Raw genomic sequence first — 19,640 nt, 5'->3', positions numbered from 1 at the left:
GTCACAATCATTCACAAGATCCACACAAACTGTCAGTTGTTGCTATTTCCTGGTCAAACATGTAACTTTAAGAGCATTTGCACCAAAACATTACCGCAAATTAGGCTGGGAACAGGACGTGCTCCCAGCGACACTACAATAAAAAAAAAAACATACGCTAGGATGCATGCGGCAGCGGGAGCAAAAATGAATTATGTTATTTTTGATCAACCTCATTCACAAAACCATCAAAGTCCTCATCTTCTGTATTCGACACAAACAAAGCCGTCTTCTTTTCCGTTCGCTACTAGTCTGTTAACTTGTCAGTGTTATTCAGCTCCGAAGCAAAGAAGGAAACTTCTCCTGTTTCTTCTGCCTTCTTGAACGCGGCCACAAGCCAGCAGCTCAGAACACACACACATCTCTCAGCATCGTCTCTCCTTCCTGCTTGCCCACAAGGCAAAGGTTAAACAAGCCCCACTACATAGCTGTTCAGCCAATGCCTGTAAGAAATGACACCGTTTATTTCCTGGTGTGCACTGGTCAATACTGTAATGCCGCTTGTTGTGGGGAAGGAGAGACTCACGTCGCCGATGCACTTTAATGGCTTTATTAACAGCGGAGAACACTGCAGGACTTTACATCCACGCCAACATAAACACACTTCCCAACTCTCTCTAAACTCACAGCTAGCACTGAGCCTAGCTCTCCTGCTCGGGACGCCCACCGTCACTTCCCGATGAACTAAAGCTGTAATGACACTGCCGTATAAAAAGTAAAATATAAAAACAAGCGTAAGACATTACTAGCACATTTTTGTTCTGTGGGTCGTGGATATATTCTATCAGTTATTATTAAGCCTCTAGCTTCCTTTTAGTAATAAAAAACCTTGGCTATGATTGCACTACATTGTCATGTAGACTTACAAAGTACACTTGGAAGAACAAGAGGTGAATAAATGTATTGCAACTGATGTGAAACTGATGAGGGGTAGGATTAAATAAGCTTTGCTTCTTCCTACTCCTTTTTGGACATGCAAAATTGTGAATTGTACTATGTGATGTGCTACTGTTTGACTCATGCATGTTCAGGATTAAAACCATGAACCATGATAATAACAAGCCTAGTAGTGCTGTACAACTTTTATCCGCAGTCCGCAGTGCCCTCTACTGGTCAACATTATTATTATTATTATTTCCCCCCCCCCCCCCTTTTTTTTTTTTTTCTTTTTCTTCCTCTACTGGTCAACATTCAAACTGGACGCCAACCTGTCAACCTCCCTCTAGTGGCCGCTATAGAGAAGTTTGACTGTACTCATAAAATTCAATGTTCACTCATTATTACATTTTTATTGTCAAGTCACAATACTCGTAATGAAGATTATTGGGGGGGCGGAACAGGAGATGATGAAGTTTGACCTCGAGCAGACGCTTCAGTATTTGGGTCGTTTCACGTCCACCCTGGAAGAAAAAGGGGTGGAATTAAAGCCTGAATAATGCTCCAGCGTCACGGAGCTTCCTAGTGTCGCCCCCTCCAAACCCTCTGTTGGAGCCTCCAAAAAATTCTAACTTTGCATCAGTGATGACGCGGACTGCAGAGCCGTGTTTGATTTGCTGTTCTTCTCTCACGGCAGAGGCAATAAGTCCACAATAACAAAAGAAAGAATGCAGCAAGGTAAGCAGCAATATGAACATCTATATAATACCTTACTTTATTTGTATGCCACTTTTTACCATACCAGAAGCTAAATAGCTAGTGAAAGAGCAAACTCACGAGCCCCTAGTGTTTTGGTGGAGAACTGCATGCAAAGCTCTCGCCCTATAAATAGCTGACAAAGCAGTCAGAAGGGGCGGCATAGTGACCTTGCTGTAGCATAATATAGCTTTAAGCATTTAGCTCTCAAAGTGGTTTGAGGGCTGAGGAAGACTCACCCGTCGGCCTCCATCTTCTTCCTTTTCTCGATGATCTGAAAAAGACAACACACGAGATGACGTCACGTACAGATGGCCACTAGAGGGCAGAGTCTCACCGCGCTGATCTTCTTCCACTGGCGGTCAAGCTCCGCCTTCTCGTTGGTCTCCTTGAAGCGGCGAGTCTTCCGGCCTTCAGACATCTTGATGCCGTACTGGAACGCCGCCCTGTGGACGCAAACGCCATCAGCGTGCTGTAGGCTGGAAGGCGTGGCCGAGGTGACGGCCTCATACATACTTGGGCAGCGCTTCCTTGTTGTTCATGTAGTCGGAATATTCCTCCTGAGTGTCAAAGTCCCAACGACCCAGCGGCCCTTTTTTGTTGCCCTGGAATGCAGCAGTCAGTCACATGATGATTTTGCACTTCATTGGATGTGTGAATGAGCTGAATGGCCACTGGGGGGGGCAGTATAGTGATGTCTTCAAAGCAGCCTTACCTGGTCCATCTTACTGTAGTCCACCTCCTCATCACTGTCCACAGCCAGATCATCCATCCTGCATGCAAACACACACACACACACACACACACACACACACACAGAAAACATTCAAGTACAAGTCAATGTGTGTGTGTGTGTGTGTGTGTGTGTGTGTGTGTGTGTGTGTGTGTGTGTGTGTCTTACGTAGCAGGGTAACATTCAGCATAAGAGTTGGATCCTCCAAAGAAATCTCCCAAATGTTCTTTTGCATCTCTCCTCTGAGAGGACGAAGTGACAAATGTTAAGGACTCACATGCCCGCACACACACATGCACACGCACACGCGCACGCACACGCACACACAGCACCGCCCATGGTATGCGAAGGATATGAATCCTGGCCCTGCCATTGGCTACCTGCTGCTCCTGCAAACTTTTCATTGATCAACTTGATCTGATCTCTGACTGATCCTGGACCTGTAAAATACACACATGCATGTGCACGCACGCACACGCACACACACACACACACACACACACACACACACACACACACACACACACACACAATATATATAGCTGCCACTCAGAGATAACAATGAAATTGATCTTTGTGTTCTTACCTGAATCCACCTCCATCACCTGCGCACACACCATCACAACAAAGAGTTTACAGATTGTTTCCAGTCACTCAGCATTGTGTGTGTGTGTGTGTGTGCGAGTGTGTGTGTGACCTGGTGTTGGTCTCCATGGGTTTTGTCAAAATAGTTGTGTCTGCGGTTCTTGTCTTCATCTCTGTCTCTCTCTCTGTGTCTCTCTTTGTCTTTTGGAGGTTTGGACAAGGATGCTGAGGAGGCCACGTAGTCACCGATGTCATCAAAGATGCTGCAGCAACACACACGAAAAAAACACACACACGTACACACCATGCGACAACAACTACGATGAGGAGTTAAACTTGTGTTTCTTTTCTGACCCGAGATCAGCCTCTGGAGCTCTTTTCTCATCTCCTTTACCTGAAACACATTCCACTCTAGTTACATGAACATTCATGCTGCCATCAGTGAGATGGTGACAAGTTGACCTTTGTCCTTCTTCTTGATCTTCTTGTGACGAGTTCCTTGGCGGAGGTAAGACAAAATCTGAGTCAGCTTGGAGATAACGATGTCGTTTGTGGTCAGAGTCGTCTGAGCCTGGAACACACCCGAACACACACATTAACACACCGATCAGACGGGAGGACGGGCGTGAGCGTCGTCGGGTACCTCCATGCTGGGACAGTCTGCTTTGCTGCGGATGAGAGTGGTGGGAATGTCAGTGTCGGTGAACTCGTCATCGAGGTCCACCACGTATGCCATGCGGCCCGGCAAGAAGAGCTCGTTCCTCTCCACCAGACCCGAGCGGAACACCACGCGGTAGATACTACGACCTGAACACAGCAGCGTGACTCAGCACTTGGAACAGTGCACCAGCATGACTCCTCACCGTCAAGACATTTCACTCACCCAGACGCGTCTTAAACTCCATCTTCTCCTCTGGTTCAACATCTTTCCTGTCATGTGTGTGTGCGCACACACACACACACACACACACACACACACACACACACACACACACATATATATTAGAGATGCACTTTATGTCTTTTTTCCCCCCAAACCGATACCGATAACTTTCTGCTTCTCAAGACCAATATGGTACCAATAACTTTTTTATATCTACTTTTTTTTTTTTATTTAGATGTAAGTGTAGTTTGCGCACACCAGGAGGTAAGAAGGACTTTGAACAAATTAGGATTTGACCATGTGTACTTGTTGATTAGTCCTAATCAAATATCATGACATTACTACTACCACAACACTACTATCAGGAGAACCAGAGTATAGAGGGGGAGGAGCCACCTGCTGTGGCCCAGCAAGGTGCACTGTATTCGGACACACGCTCCGAGCAGCCGGTGTGACGCCACGGAGCTCTCTGGCAAACTACTTTAATAAGGTTTTCTGTGTGCTCCATGGGGCTTTTACCCCCTTGTCATGGGGCATTTACATGGGTACAACTAGCATGCAAAATGTCTTTCACGGAAAGTGAATGTTTGTTCACAAGTGAAGTGGAAGTTACGACAGGCCGTTAACGTCACAGGCAGGAGAAAAAAGAAGAGCTTGATTTGCTCACCCGTACAGTAATCTCACCTCATTTGAGCGTTTTTTTAAAATTTGGTTACAAATTTAACAGCATGAATCCGTTACCGGAGCTTTTTTTTGTCACTTGAATTTTTATTCACATTTTTTATACTAAACAAAATAAACAAACAAAGTGCGAACATGGCAGATTGATTGCAAGTCTGTTATTCCATTTCCGTTGCTCAGTTCCAGTGTTCATTATATGTTTTGTCACTGTTTGGATGTAAACATTGTCCATTTAGTCCATTTGCCGTCGAACTGGGTCTCCTGTAGCCGTAGGCGGTGCGTCAGCCTTTCCACCACGTAAATTTCCTCTACTATCGCAGTCCACTGTTCCTGTGGCATCCTCCCTCCCCCGTTACCTTGAAATGCCTATTTGCCTGCTACCAACAGATTCTTTACCAGATATCTGTCCTTCCCCTGTACCTTCCCTGCATTTAGCTTTCCCAAATATATAATCGTGCAAGACGAAGGGATCGGATATCCAAGTACTTCCTTTCGTATATCTGCCAACATTTTCCAAAATTGCAATATCTTATCACATTTCCAAAAGATGTGCGAATGATCTGCATCCACAGATCCACATCCCCTCCAACAAGTCATTGATCTATGTAATTGCTTGCCCTTTAACCCGAAAAAACGTATGATATTCTTCCAGGAGAACTCCTTCCAGGTCTGCGAACTGGTGGCTGTATAGTGCGTTACTGGAGCTATTTTTAATATCAGATTTATCGGTATGACGTCAGAGGAGTTCCCCTAGGATTTCTTTAATCTGTGGTGGGGTGCTGTATGGGGGGGCGGACTGGCGCCACTGTGACGTGTGGCTGCTGCATCTGTTGTTTTTTTTTAAAGCGGCAATGTTTTTACGGCTTACTAACTTATTTAACTTTTTTCAACAATTAGCAGAGCATGAAGCGAGAACATTGCAAAACTGTTAATTAAATGGCAAAGGTGCTTAGAGCACCCCGCCCCCTTCCAGATTTCTCTTCTTGTGACTTGTTTTTAAGAGCAGGCCCCTGATCCTGCATGCATAGAAATGTGCGCGTATACATTAGGGATGCTCCGATCACAGTTTTATACTGCCGATACCGATCACATAGATTAAGTGTAAATGTTTGTTTTTTCTTGTGAGAGCTACTTTTACAAAATGAAAATGGCCAAGAGCTACTCGTTTTTGAAACATTTCCCTTCCTAGCTTATTTCAACCCAAACAAAGCGAATATGCTTGTTTTCCCAGAACATTAACAAAACACATTTTGTATTTCAGAATGCATGTCTTTCTACTGTTCTCAAATTATTCACTGAAAACCTGAATGAAACGCAGGCTTGCAGGCGCCTCATGTGCACGTCGGTGACCCTTGGGCTATATGATATGACAGGGAAACCATACAATTTAGACAAAAACATAGAGATACTTTTTCAAAATACCCAAGTGAAACATAAAGAAATTAAGTGCCTTTTTAACAGAGAACTTGGATGCGAGATCAGCTTGATGGCGCTCCAGCAGGACCCCCAGGCAGTCCGACGAATCCAAACACTTTTCAGGCTATGCGCCTTGGACCTCCGATTGCCACGCACACACGAGTGCTACATTAGCCGCCGCCCGACCGATGATCACATCGCGAGCCTCGAAAACTCGACACACCCTGCCAAGTCCCCTCCCCCCAAACCAAACCAAAGCTTTTTAACACAACACACCGGCGAGACGTTTTTCGTGGCATGTTTTGTAAGGTGCAAACCTTATATCACTCTCACAACGACAGGTAAGTCCCACACGCCAGACGTGCTTGTTTTGGCTTTGTGAAGGGAAAGTGGCCGGGAGACGTTCGCTATAGGCTGGATGCTGCAATGGGGGCGGGGAAGATCGGCGATATAAAGCAAGTATCGGCATATGCCGATACCGTGCTATTACTGAGCGGTGGCAGATCGATCGGAGCACCCCTAGTATACATGCGTCATCACGTCATCTACGTGCGTTAATCCTCACCCTTAAACAGCCACGCACCACCTAAAGAAGTTGTTTATGTGCCTTTTGAACACAATTCATGCAAGCAGTGTCAACAGCATGTCAACATAGTGAATGAGAGGAAGCTCCTACTTTGCCTCCTTTTGGACCTTCTCCATCATGTCTTCTTCTTCTTTCTCTTTGCTGCTGATTTCTGCTCTCACCTAACATACACACGCACACACGCACACACACACACATCACCTGAGTCTTCCTGAGCGCTACCGTGTATGTGTGTGTGTGTCTCACCTTCTGCAACAAAGCAAAGTCCAGACCTTTCACCAAGTGAGTGTGCTCCATGTCACCTCCCAAAAACTTGGACTCCTGGATCAGCTGCCGACGTTTCTCTGCTGCCGACTTGTCACTGTGTCGTGCACACATCATCACCATGGTGGCATTATTGTATCGCTGTTGTCATGATTAGCAATTAGCAATACCATTAGCTGTACTCACGCCTCGGCTGACGGCCCAACAGCTCGGTAGTTGGCAGTGGTGCTGATCAGTTCCGTCTCTTCGTAGTCTTTGTTGACGCCGTCCCTGCGCTCTCGGGCTCGATCTCGATATTTCTCCGCCAGTTCTCTCTCTCGCTCCATCTCCTGCTGACGTAGCTTCGCGTAGTAGCTGGCACCCACAGAAACGTCATGTCACGGCGGCGCAGCCTCAGAGGACGACAGGTTGGCACGCGGCAAGATAACGGAACAAAGAATGGACCTCACCTCTTCTTCTTCCGCCTCCTTGCCGCAGGATCTTCATCCTCATTGTAGTCCCTCGGCATTCTGGGAAAGAAAAACATCTTGTCATTTTTGTCGGTGAAATGTTCACAGGTGTGACGACAGACTCACTCATGATGTCTGGACTTGGAGGGCGGGGCCGAAGAAGGCGTTGCACGTGGCGTCATCAGCAACTTCCTGAAGTCATCATTCGTCAACTTTGACCTGCAGACAAACATGTTTATGTCAGTGCACATACACACACACACACACGGCTGTGAGGTGGAGGCTTGACCTCAAATACTCACTGAGTGGCAGCTCTGCTGTCGTCGACATCGTGACCTTCAGGAGCCAGAGGATTGGAATAACTCTCAGCTGAAAACATAATGTTAGAGTGAACACGTGCACGCACACACACATGCACGCATATGTGCACACATTCACAACTCATAAAAAGTTAGGGATGATGCACTTTCAAGTGAAATTCATTAAGCTAAATTGCACTATAACCTTTACACAGGACCTTCACTTGACCTTCTCGAAAGTTTTGAATACACATTAGTATGCACAACTATTATACAACCAAACAAAAAGGAACATTTCAGTTTGCAGCTCCTTCATTCACACTCTGCCTAAACAAACCATCATCACACTAACGCACGTAAGCATGCAACTTTATCGTTGTGCACTGCGTAGATGGCTAAAATGAACCATTTGTAATAATCATTTATCAAGTGTAACTAATTTTTTCTCTCGTTTATTATTTAATCTCAGTAAAACTTCTGCAGATGAAAACTGTCTTGTCCTGTTTTGTGGACATTTAAGTGGTGCGACAGAAAAGTAGACCCCGAACTACTAGCTACTAAAAGCTGTAATCAAAAAATCCAAACAAACTGAACAAGAATGTCAAACACTTTCGATCATCTGGTAAGGAATTTATTACCAATGTCGTTCGCTAGCACGGCTAGCTCATGCTAGCATTAGTTTAGCTGTCGTCCAGCTAACGATATCAACCAAGGCTCAATCTACTTACTCTCAGGCATCTTTGCGGGCTCACTTCTTGTGGCAACAAAATTCTGATGAAAATTATTTTTTTTAAAAAACAATGTTATTTTATGTCTGTTTTTAACGTGCTGATAACAGCTCAGCTTTTGCGCCAGAGGTCTGTGGCACACAAATACATCTATGCACAAATCCACTAATAACTCGTATTGCGCATGCGTACCCCCACCATCTTGGAAACAAATTTACGGTAAGCCCTTGGCGACAAAATAGATTAAAACTACACGTATGTGGCTCGTTCAAATCCAGCATTTCTACAAGAACTGTAGTATACTATACTATAAATTGGAAAAGAGGACCTCTACTTATTACACGGGGATGTCATTCAAATCTGTGTATCAAATTTGATTTTCTTGCTACTCACTATAAATATATATGTTCCTATTATTGTGACCTGAACAAACGTTCAAAAAACGACCCACTGGAACCTGAATGAACACCCGATGATACTGTAGAAAAGGTTCCCAAACGTTTTACAGTCGCGTTCCCCTTCTGATATTTGACCTGAAGCCATGAACTCTCGCCTCCTGCATTTAAAAACACAAATCCATGTTGAACATAATGAACTGGTTAATTAATGTTATAGTATTTCCATCTATCCATCCATCATGTGTGGTCACATTTTGATAAAGTTTCACCCGAGCGCTGATCCTACATATCTTTTATTCCAGTCTGATGTTGGCATAATTCCATATGAATGGCTTGACATTGAGCTTCACTTTTGTCCACTCTCGATGGCTATGGTTTAAGTCTGCATTTTAATTTAATACCAAATTGAGGAGGAAAGTTTAACATGACGAAGCAGTATCCCAAGTACAAAAATATATACAGATATAAATGAAATCTTCAAGATGAAACACTCTTAAAATAATAATCAAACTTACTTATTTGTTCATACAGCACACAGAGCAATGAACAACTTCGTGCTCTCTTTCTGCTCCGTTCTCCTTGGGCACACTCTGGCACACGTAATTGTTTTCCATTTTTGTTCCCTATGACAACTGGTGTACTCCAGGGGATACGCGCACCCCACTTTGGGAACCTAGGCTGTAGAAGGTTTATACTGATGATGATGATGTAGAATGTTCACACTGATGATGCTGTAGAAGGTTATGCTGATGATCCTGAAGAGGTCTAATAACTTCACCTCCTGTACCAGGAAAGTTGTAAGAAGAAAATGACATTATTTTACAGGTTCAGAGGTCATCTCTAAGAAGAGGAACCGCCTAAATACATTCTCACAAAAAGGTGTTGTTTAAGTCTTTAGTCCACTTGAGTGTGTACATACTGTACGTGTAGACGCACGCGCGCGCCCCGCGACGAGCACTCGGTGTGGGTCACGCGCCTGAACCAAGATGGCAGCCGAGGATCTTCCGTCTGAGTTTGACGTCGTCATTCTGGGAACAGGTAAACTCGCCAAATATGCTTTGTTCGGATGCTGTGTGTTTAATCTAAAGTGCTTAACATTGTCTCATACAAAACAGGCATTTTTGTCTGCAAATATCTCCTCGCTGACCGAAACGCACTACGGTTAGCTTGTGGCTAACATCTAGTTCGTTTGAAAGGATGGTGGCTAACAAACATCTAGCTAATGCTTGGAGCTTCCGTTCCAGCATTTTGTCACTATGCTAACACTAAAACGACTAAATCCTCATTCTGATAATTGCGATGATGTAATTGTTTTCAGTGTCTATATGCTTCATGTTGTTATAAAAACCTATTTTCTATTTAGTTGTTTACACTAGTAGGTGGGTGTGTGCTCCTTCACCTGCTTTGATGATTAATGATTGACAGGTCTCACTGAGTCAGTGGTGGCAGCAGCCTGTTCTCGAGTGGGACAAAGAGTTCTTCACCTGGACACGTGAGTGGACCGTCCCCTGTCCTCCCGATGTGCACACACTGAGGGCATTTACAGAACATCATGTGTGATTGCAGGAGAAGTTATTACGCTGCCAAGTGGGCCAGCTTCACTTTTAACACGTTGCTGACTTGGATCAAACAACATCAGGCGAGTCCTTCCTGCATTCTCATTGGTTGCTCGTCGTTTTTGCTGCAAGACGAGAAGTTAACATGATCACCTCTGCTGTGCCTGCATGCGGTCAGGAGCAGTCTCAGGGTGATGAGGTCCAGGATTGGTCTGGTCTCTTGGCAGAAGGGGAGGAGCCAATCTATGTGTCAAACACAGACTCTGCCTCTGTCTCGAACCTGCAAGTGTTCTGTTTTACAAGGTGACATTTTATTTAGATGTGTCTCAATGATGGAAGACTGTTACCAACATGACACATTTTTCCCCAGTGAGGACCAAGAAGATGATGATGAAGAGAAGAGCATAGAAGAAGAATCATGTGTAGAGTCAGAGCCAAAGGAGAAACAGCAGCAAACAGAAGAAGAGGAGGTGAGTGCAACAAACACACACATGCACTGTGTGTGTGTGTGTGTATGTGTGTGTGTGTCAGCCCTTTTTGGATCACATGACAGACATGTTTCATCCAATCATAGGCTGTCCACACAGAAAAGGAGTCAGATCTGCCACGCCCCCAGGATGTTGCCAGCCAATCGGAGCCAAACAGGAAGATCACCTTCGCTCAGCTGGTGAAAGAAGGACGAAGGTTCAACATCGACCTGGTCTCCAAGGTAACCATGCAGGTTATTTCATCATCCAACTAGCTTGAATGTGTCATGTTTCATTTCTTTAGTTGATGTATGCGCGAGGCTCATTGGTTGATCTGCTCATCAAATCAAACGTCAGTCGCTATGCAGAGTTCAAGAACATTACCAGGATCCTCACCTATCGCCATGGCAATGTGGAACAGGTACGTACTCGTGTATATCCCCGTGTGGCGTCGTGTGACAGGGGTGTGGTCGTCAGGTACCGTGCAGCCGTGCCGACGTGTTTGCTAGTCGTCAGCTATCGGTGGTTGAGAAGAGGAAGTTGATGCGTTTCCTGACTTCCTGTATGGAGGAGACAGAGGAGCACAAGGGTGAGAAGATGCCACCTGATGACGTCGTCATCATTGTACATGTGGTCTCACAAGGTTTCTTTCAGCTTCCAGCGCACAGACATATTTGGAGTTCCTCCGTGACCAGCAGCTCAGCGACAACCTGCAACACTTCCTGCTCCATTCCATCGCCATGGTAACCGAGGACACACCCACCGAAGTCGGCTTGACCTCCACGCGCCACTTCCTTCGGTGCCTAGGTCGCTATGGTAACACACCCTTCCTGTTTCCGGTGTACGGCCTGGGGGAGATCCCGCAGTGTTTTTGTCGGTAAGACGAGCATCAACAAACCTTCTGAAGCTTAAGAGGGCGTGGCCACAACATGATCGTTCTTGCAGGATGTGTGCCGTGTTTGGAGGCGTCTACTGCCTGAGACATCCCGTCAGCTGCCTTCTGCTCGACAAGACCACCAACAGGTGGCCACACCTCCTCCTCCATCGCTTCCTTCATCCTCAGACTCACTGTGGCTCCCCCCACTTTCTCTCAGATGCAAAGCAGTGATCGACAGCCGTGGACAGCGAATCACTGGCAGCCATTTTGTGCTTGAAGACAGCTACTTGTCCCCAGACTTTAAGATGATGGCCACACCCACCAGGTTTGACCACACCTACTGCCTTGAATTGGTGGCATGTTAATGAGGGAGTGTGCCCACCTTTTTTCCTTCAGGTGTATCTCCAGAGCTGTGCTGATTACAGACTGCTCTATTCTGCCCAGCGACTCTGAGCAGCAGGTAAGTTGCATGACGCTGAGCATGCACATGCACAGTAAAGACCAGCGTTTTTTTTTTGCTCAAGCAGGTCTCTGTTGTAACGGTCCCTCCAATGGAGGTGGGGTATCCCGCGGTCAGGATGGTGGAGCTTTGTCCGTCCACCATGACGTGCATGCCAGGAACATGTGAGATCATCATCTTCATCACTTTGTGGACAAGGAAAGAAAACATGGCCACCACTTTGCCTGTCTCCTCAGATTTGGTTCACCTCACCTGTCAATCACTTGGCTCCGCCTATGAGGATTTGTCTCCTGTAGTTAAAAGGATGTTCCGCACACCAGAGTCACATGACCAAGGTAAGGGCTTTTCACTATAAAAGCAGGGAGCTAGACCAATTGAGAGCATTTTTGCATCATGTGTCCACAGCGGAACGTCCGTCTGTCCTCTGGTGTCTCTACTTCAACATGGAGGATGGCTCAGGTGTGGAGGTCCAAGGTCAGCATGTGCCCTCTAACGTGTACCTGTGTTCAGGACCAGATGGCGCTCTAGGTCACGAGCACGCCATTCGACAGGTGAGATGCCACCTTTGCAACACATGCACACACTCATAACACTTTACTTATTTATTTGTATTATTTATCTGTATTAATGTCTCTTCTGTTGTTGTTGCTTAATTTATTGGTATTAATGTTTCTTATGTTCTTATTCTTTCTTGTGTTTTCTTTCTTTTCTTGGGAGAATGAACAGAATAAGAATTTCATTGCCTAGTATAACTGCCTGTTTTACTATGCATATGACAATAAAACTCTTGAATCTTGATGCTGATGGCAACACACCGATGACACTTTTAATCTTTCTCAGGCCGAGTCGATCTTCCACAAAATTGTTCCAGAGGAAGACTTCTGTCCGCCTGCTCCAAACCCTGAGGACATCATCTACGATGGCGACAACGCCACCACAGACCAGGAGGGGGAGGGGGGAGATGAGGAGCAGAAGATTCATGAGGAGTGAAAAAAAGTATCAAGTTAAACCCTCCTCCAGTGCATTATGGGTAAAATTGCCTTCATTTTTTTAAATTTAAGTTTATTAAAATCAATAAAAGCTTCATGCAACAAACTTGTCTAATATGCTTTGTGACAGCTGATGTATGGGAAACGCCAATTGGACGGTTAGAAATATGTCCTACACTATTTCAGCAGCAGCCTTTAGCAAGGTTCTGCCACTTGGAACTCTTCCAGACCCTTTTTTTTTAAAAGCAGATTCATGGAACACTCAAATTCAGTGCACTTGAACACCTCAACACACTATAAAAGATGGTAAAATGAACCTGAACCCTCAAAGCTTGTCAAACTCCCTGAATCACACTGCTTCGAAGCTTGTATCATTCTGAAAATATCACGACACATTTCGTTAGAAACGTCTCATTACAGTGCGTATTGATGACTCAGACGGGATTAGCAGCTATCATTGGTTTGACAGGTTTTGGCGCCAATTTGTGTATATAATATCCACGCAGCTACTGAACAATGTGGGCTTGTAAGGCTTTTTGTGCATGAGTAATGACCACCAGTGTTTCACTGTATGCTGTAGTGCAGGGGTCACCAACGTTTTTCCTTGTGAGAGCTACTTTTACAAAATGAAAATGGCCAAGAGCTACTCATTTTTGTAACATTTATTTTCAGAGCTTATTTTAAACCCAAACAAAGCGAATATGCTTGTTTTACCAGAACATGAACAAAATGCTGGTGTCCACAACTCACATTTTGTATTTCAGAATGCATTTCTTTCTACTGTTCTTTCATTATTAACTGAAAACCTGAATGAAAAGCAGGCTTGCGGTCACCTCGTGGTCGTGGGGGGCTACCTGGTGCCCGCGGGCACCACGTTGGTGACCCCTGCTGTGGTGTATAATGTTGCTTTCACTGAAGGACCAAAGCTCTGTTCACTCACCCATTTCTACACTACAATATACAATCATGTATAGTATTCATGTGCTGTACCTGTATCTATATACATTTTCATGTATTCATGGCTGCTCCTGCAGTACGATACACAAATACTGAAGAAATGTCACCTTGTAAGGACTGAAATGCTGTCGTAGAAAAAGGTAAACGCTACCTAAAAGAAGTAGGAATCAACCCGGCAACCCTCCTATCGCAAGCCGTGCACTGGCCCGACTATAACAAGAAGTAAACGACACCAAGCAGGAAGTAGAAACGTTTAACACCTTTATTGCCGTTAACATTGTCATGTTTACAGACGGCGACCACGGCGTCCTCCCTTCCTCCGGGTAGAGTCTGACGGGATGGGAGTCACGTCCTCTGAAACAAGTATGTTAAAAGTTCACATTTGTGTTTATGTTTGTGTTTGCGTGTGTGTCTGTCTCACCAATGCGCCCAATCTTCATTCCGGATCTGGCGAGCGCTCTGAGAGCTGACTGTGCTCCGGGCCCGGGCGTCTTGGTGCTGAAACAGTTTCACGTAATCATCATTTGTTTCACTGCAACTATCAAACTAAATACCACGAGCAGACCTGGATAAAGTACACTTTCCTTTGTACCTGAGCCACCTGTGTAAGGCTACTCACATTAGCAATTCTCATAAATTCTCACAATTCTCATAGCATGAGCAAGTCTCATAAATTGACTTCCTGTTTAGCATGTGGAATTAAACAGACTGAGGAGAAAAATCCATTAACTAACATGAGTCACTTTATCAATACAAACATTCAGCATTAAAATATGGAAGAATTGCTGAAGCACAGCATCTGATGGATAAGTGCGATATCATTTTTAGACATCTACTGTAGACATGAACCATAACCATTTCTATTAGTGAATAAGCCATCTACAAACTCACTACTACACATTCTTGTCTGCCACGTGAAACTTGGTCAAGTGGTACAACAGGAAGTAAATATCAGTGACTGACGGTGAAGGAATAGGATCACATAAGCTCTGTTTCTTCCTACTCCTTTTCAGACATGTTCTATTATGCATTTGGAAAATTGTATTCAAGATTTCAAATTCCACTGTGCTGGTAAGTATTCACAATAAAACAAAGAAAAGGTGAATTTTTTTGCATATGTACACCACTTACTGTATGACTGCAGTCAACGTATGTACATAAATACCTGTACCTAAAACACAACACTCGGTATGTACGTCAACACCTTCACTTAAACCATGATGCGACGTACCTGCGTACGCACATAAACACCTTTACCCAAATCATGATACTACATGAGGTGGGAATCTCTGGCCATCCCACCATTCGATGCCACTATGATTCAGAGGCCTGCGATGCAATGATTAAAATGATTATCAATGCATCTTTTTTTCAATATACTGTATAATTTCTTTTTACTCGCGGTGTACTACTAAAACAAAGCATTTTTGTAATGATCCACAATTAAAATAAACATGAAACAGATTAACTTACTTTATTGAAAGGTGAGAAGGTTACATCTACCAACATACTTCCCTATTGCACAGGACCAGCAGGAAAAGTCAAGTGCAGCAGTAGCAGCGTGTATGAAATGAACAAACGTCAGCATATTCTGAGTAACCAACATAAAAAAAGCTGCCATTCACAAATAGACTTCTGAATTCAAACTAAAATCCTGAGCATAGAATCTCTGCTGAAAAGAATATTTTGCTGTATAGCAAAGTCAAAAACAGCTTTCATACAAAATATATATTTGTGAACCAGCAGCTCTCATACAAGAATAATGCTTGCAAACGTCAGTACATTATGAATAACCAAACAAACTTGGATGCCCTTATTTACAATTGCAGTGTCAATGAAATAAAGTTGCAATAGGACGTTGTATCTGGGTTCAAAGTGCGCAATCAAGCACGAAAGCCCTGCTTCTCAACAACCGAATACAGCCACAAATCCTTTGCAATGAAAGTGTTTCAAGCAGAAACGCTTTTCCGAGTTGGGTGGAAAATTAGTTATCACCTGCTCGATGGTTCTCTGGTTGGCAGCAACTTCGGCTGGCTGTTTTTCCTCCTGCTTTGGGTGGAAACGTGCTATGTTGTTTCTCATACTTGTCATGTTCTCCAAATATTTGAAGCTTGTATGACAAAGCTTGCATATTGTCCTGCTCATTTTCACCTTCAAGTACATGAAAGCCAAAGTGCTTCCAGACACTCGCTATAAATCTAGCAGGTGCAGGTCGAAGTTTACGCTGAGCCATTCTGGTAGCGTCTTACACTTTTGCCGCTTCACCTCAAATTGTCCGGGCGACACTTCTGCTTTCTGTTCCTTTTTTTTTGTTCCGTCGATTGTTGACATTTATGAATCGATTAATAATCACCAATGACCGCATCATGATGCATCTAAGAATCAATTATTTCCCCCACCCCAATGCCATGTATGAACGTAAACACCTTCACCTAAGCCATGATGCTATGTACGTACGTAAACACCTTCACCCAAGCCTTGATGCTTTGTACGCACGCAAATACCTTTACCTAAGCCATGATGCTATGTACGTACGTAAACACCTTCACCTAAGCCATGATGCTTTGTACGCACGCAAATACCTTTACCTAAGCCTTGATGCTATGTACGCACGCAAATACCTTCACCTAAGCCTTGATGCTTTGTACGTACGTAAACAAAACCATGATGCTATGTACGTACGTAAACACCTTCACCTAAACCATGATGCTATGTACATACATAAACACCTTCACCTAAACCATGATGCTATGTACGTACGTAAACACCTTTACCTAAACCTTGATGCTATGTACGTACGTAAACACCTTTACCTAAACCATGACGCTATGTACGTACGTAAACACCTTTACCTAAACCATGATGCTATGTACGTACGTAAACACCTTTACCTAAACCATGACGCTATGTACGTACATAAACACCTTTACCTAAACCATGATGCTTTGTACGCACGCAAATACCTTTACCTAAGCCTTGATGCTATGTACGCACGCAAATACCTTCACCTAAGCCTTGATGCTTTGTACGTACGTAAACAAAACCATGATGCTATGTACGTACGTAAACACCTTTACCTAAACCATGATGCTATGTACGTACGTAAACACCTTTACCTAAACCATGATGCTATGTACGTACTTAAACACCTTCACCTAAACCATGATGCTATGTATGTACGTAAACACCTTTACCTAAACCATGACGCTATGTACGTACGTAAACACCTTTACCTAAACCATGACGCTATGTACGTACGTAAACACCTTTACCTAAACCATGAGGCTATGTACGTACGTAAACACCTTCACCTAAACCATGATGCTATGTATGTACGTAAACACCTTTACCTAAACCATGATGCTATGTACGTACGTAAACACCTTTACCTAAACCATGACGCTATGTGCGTACGTAAACACCTTTACCTAAACCATGACGCTATGTATGTACGTAAACACCTTTACCTAAACCATAACGCTATGTACGTACGTAAACATACATCCGTCACTGTTTTGACACATGGATAATTTCTCTTATTTTCCATGTTTACTTTACCAATCGCATATTTTAAAAACATTGTTCTACTTCCACAAAAAGACTGCATTTATATTAAGGTGCCCTGCCATAATATTTTGTGTTTGTCATGCAGCCTCAAGGGAAAACTCCATCTACTGTATCCATCTATCACCCACTGCTGCACTGGAGGGACGTCATCACACTCACCGGTTTCCTCCGGTGGCTCTAAGCTTGATGTGCAGCGCGGTGATGCCGAGCTCTTTACAGCGCTGAGCAACGTCTTGTGCCGCCAACATGGCGGCGTAAGGAGAGGACTCGTCTCTGTCAGCCTTTACCTTCATGCCGCCGGTCACACGGCAGATAGTCTCCCTGAAAACAACGCACAAACACGTCCTGTTACTTCATCATTACTTACAGCTGTCGCCTAGCATCTTGGTTGCTTAGCAACCATCCCACAACTCACTTCCCAGAGAGGTCGGTGACATGCACGAAGGTGTCGTTGAAGGAAGCGAAGATGTGGCACACGCCAAAGACGTTCTCTCCTTCGGCCACCTGAGGACCCAAACTGATGACCTGCTCCTCCTTCTTCTCCTTCCCTTTGCGCGGTGCCATTGTCAGCTGTCACCACACAATCAACAGTCATTCACGGCTCATACAAACTACCTCTGCCAATTTGCTCAAGTAAGTGACGACAAATTGATGCATCGACACCAGGGGTTCCTAAGTGTGTGTGTGTGTGTGACTGTCAGCTGTACCGCGAGAAATAACCCAATTTTGACAGGTATTATTGTCAAAGTATTATTGATAAGTATTATTGCTACAAACAAAGCAGTACATAGTGTGTATCCACCTGTTGCCATTCACAAAACTCAAAGTCTCATTTTCTTTCACGGCAAGTTTTTGTAATATCAGTTATGTGCCTCAATTGGTAATACTGCTCTCCACAACTATTACAGATCAAACGTTTGCATTATACACACTTACAATGCTAACAAATGTACGTTACACATGGACGACGCCATGTTGAGTGACGTCACACCGCTGCAACTAACGCGGATACCGCGTATGCTTCCAAATACAGCATATTAATCCAAATATTGTTCATGGATCCAACTACAGAGTATGAATCCAAGCGGCGTTCCACTGCATCTTTCAAAGTCAGGAATATCAGACTTGCTAGGTTTACAGAGTGCGACATTTTAACACGACCACACACCAACTGAGATCTTCACATGCTAATGCTAACACGTTAGCACCCAACGACAAGGAGACTCAATTTCTCCGTAACTGATCACTTGTGACTTCTCTTCGCCGGCACAAAACATTCTTCACATGAGATTTAATCTTCGACGATTGACAATAAAAGTGAATTGTTGTAGTAGTTAGCAACGACGGCGACGCCTGAAAAAGCTTCGAATCCATGATGAAGAAACTGCGTAGCCACACAATTTAAATACAAAAACCAACAAAAAGTGTCAAAAATCTCACATAAGCCAATGGAAAGTTCGGATGATCTTGCAAAAAGAAGATTTTTGATGATCGACTAAGAGGCCAAACTCACCTCAGTGTGTCTCTTTACGGGATCCAACTAGAAAGGAAAGACACTTCCGCTTCCGGGGTCAAAGTTGAAGCATTTCAGCGCGGGGAGTGACTGCTGCCTTCTTGTGGTGGGGAGATTTAAGAAGAAGCAGCTCCTTCTTAACTTTTGTATTTTTAAACAAACACGAACAAACATATTTATAAGGCGAAGATCAATATAGTAATTTTGTTGTGTCAAACCGTGCAATGACAATAAAGCTAACATTCTATTCTAGTAATAATAAAGTCCACTTTCTATGTGAATGCTGAACCAATCAAATTCAAAATCCATTATTGACATCTGTCTTTTAGTGATTTATTATTATTGAGTAGGTAAAAAGAGGTACGGAGTGTGCATGTGAACCTGTGCTTGTGTGGGTTCCAACGGTTGCCAGCTGGTGCAGCCGTGCAGAAGTAGCCTGGTAAACATTCCCTGACACCTTGAGAGTCGCACTGGACATCGAGTTTAGTTTGCTGCCTAGCACCGAAGGTGGGAGCAAGTCGGTGGTTTGCAAGTCTCAGGTCTTTAATCTCAAGTCTGGAG

The 19,640-nt window shown here is 44.1% G+C and overlaps 3 protein-coding genes and 1 long non-coding RNA gene across 5 annotated transcripts; 1 reads left to right on the top strand and 3 right to left on the bottom strand.

Moving 5' to 3' along the window:
- Positions 1 to 1,222: 1,222 nt before the first annotated feature.
- On the bottom strand, positions 1,223 to 8,471 carry ik (IK cytokine). Its single transcript, XM_054755867.1, has 20 exons — positions 8,296 to 8,471; positions 7,571 to 7,637; positions 7,395 to 7,487; positions 7,269 to 7,328; positions 7,006 to 7,173; positions 6,802 to 6,916; positions 6,646 to 6,716; positions 3,873 to 3,919; positions 3,633 to 3,796; positions 3,452 to 3,560; positions 3,344 to 3,383; positions 3,102 to 3,252; positions 2,991 to 3,009; positions 2,761 to 2,844; positions 2,573 to 2,660; positions 2,387 to 2,444; positions 2,188 to 2,276; positions 2,009 to 2,117; positions 1,911 to 1,945; positions 1,223 to 1,439 (listed from the first exon to the last, which is right to left on the bottom strand). The coding sequence occupies exons 1-20, from the start codon at positions 8,303 to 8,305 to the stop codon at positions 1,412 to 1,414; spliced, it is 1,605 nt and encodes a 534-aa protein (XP_054611842.1). The 5' UTR covers positions 8,306 to 8,471; the 3' UTR covers positions 1,223 to 1,411.
- Positions 8,472 to 9,229: 758 nt separating this feature from the next.
- On the bottom strand, positions 9,230 to 11,256 carry LOC129169094 (uncharacterized). Its single transcript, XR_008566380.1, has 3 exons — positions 10,403 to 11,256; positions 9,613 to 10,223; positions 9,230 to 9,474 (listed from the first exon to the last, which is right to left on the bottom strand). It is a non-coding gene; the product is annotated as an uncharacterized LOC129169094 (long non-coding RNA).
- Positions 9,636 to 13,139, top strand: chm (CHM Rab escort protein). Of its 2 annotated transcripts, none has more exons than XM_054755130.1 (16): positions 9,636 to 9,731; positions 10,119 to 10,185; positions 10,260 to 10,332; positions 10,428 to 10,552; positions 10,620 to 10,719; positions 10,824 to 10,958; positions 11,021 to 11,137; positions 11,194 to 11,305; positions 11,371 to 11,593; positions 11,662 to 11,739; positions 11,811 to 11,918; positions 11,990 to 12,053; positions 12,121 to 12,217; positions 12,290 to 12,388; positions 12,459 to 12,604; positions 12,894 to 13,139. In XM_054755130.1, exons 1-16 carry the CDS (start codon positions 9,680 to 9,682, stop codon positions 13,041 to 13,043), a joined length of 1,746 nt encoding a protein of 581 aa, XP_054611105.1. In that variant the 5' UTR covers positions 9,636 to 9,679; the 3' UTR covers positions 13,044 to 13,139. The 2 variants fall into 2 exon arrangements, with proteins under 2 accessions (XP_054611105.1, XP_054611103.1); XM_054755128.1 differs by having other exon boundaries at positions 12,118 to 12,217.
- Positions 13,140 to 14,247: 1,108 nt separating this feature from the next.
- rps14 (ribosomal protein S14) lies at positions 14,248 to 19,234 on the bottom strand. The gene is made up of 5 exons (XM_054754534.1): positions 19,080 to 19,234; positions 17,982 to 18,136; positions 17,726 to 17,887; positions 14,421 to 14,497; positions 14,248 to 14,353 (listed from the first exon to the last, which is right to left on the bottom strand). Exons 2-5 carry the CDS (start codon positions 18,128 to 18,130, stop codon positions 14,286 to 14,288), a joined length of 456 nt encoding a protein of 151 aa, XP_054610509.1. The 5' UTR covers positions 18,131 to 18,136; positions 19,080 to 19,234; the 3' UTR covers positions 14,248 to 14,285.
- Positions 19,235 to 19,640: the final 406 nt, after the last annotated feature.

Source organism: Dunckerocampus dactyliophorus, chromosome 16, assembly GCF_027744805.1.
Source record: "Dunckerocampus dactyliophorus isolate RoL2022-P2 chromosome 16, RoL_Ddac_1.1, whole genome shotgun sequence".
Lineage (NCBI taxonomy): Eukaryota > Metazoa > Chordata > Actinopteri > Syngnathiformes > Syngnathidae > Dunckerocampus > Dunckerocampus dactyliophorus.
Note: the sequence above shows the minus strand (reverse complement) of the source record. Positions and strands in the feature narration are given on the sequence as shown.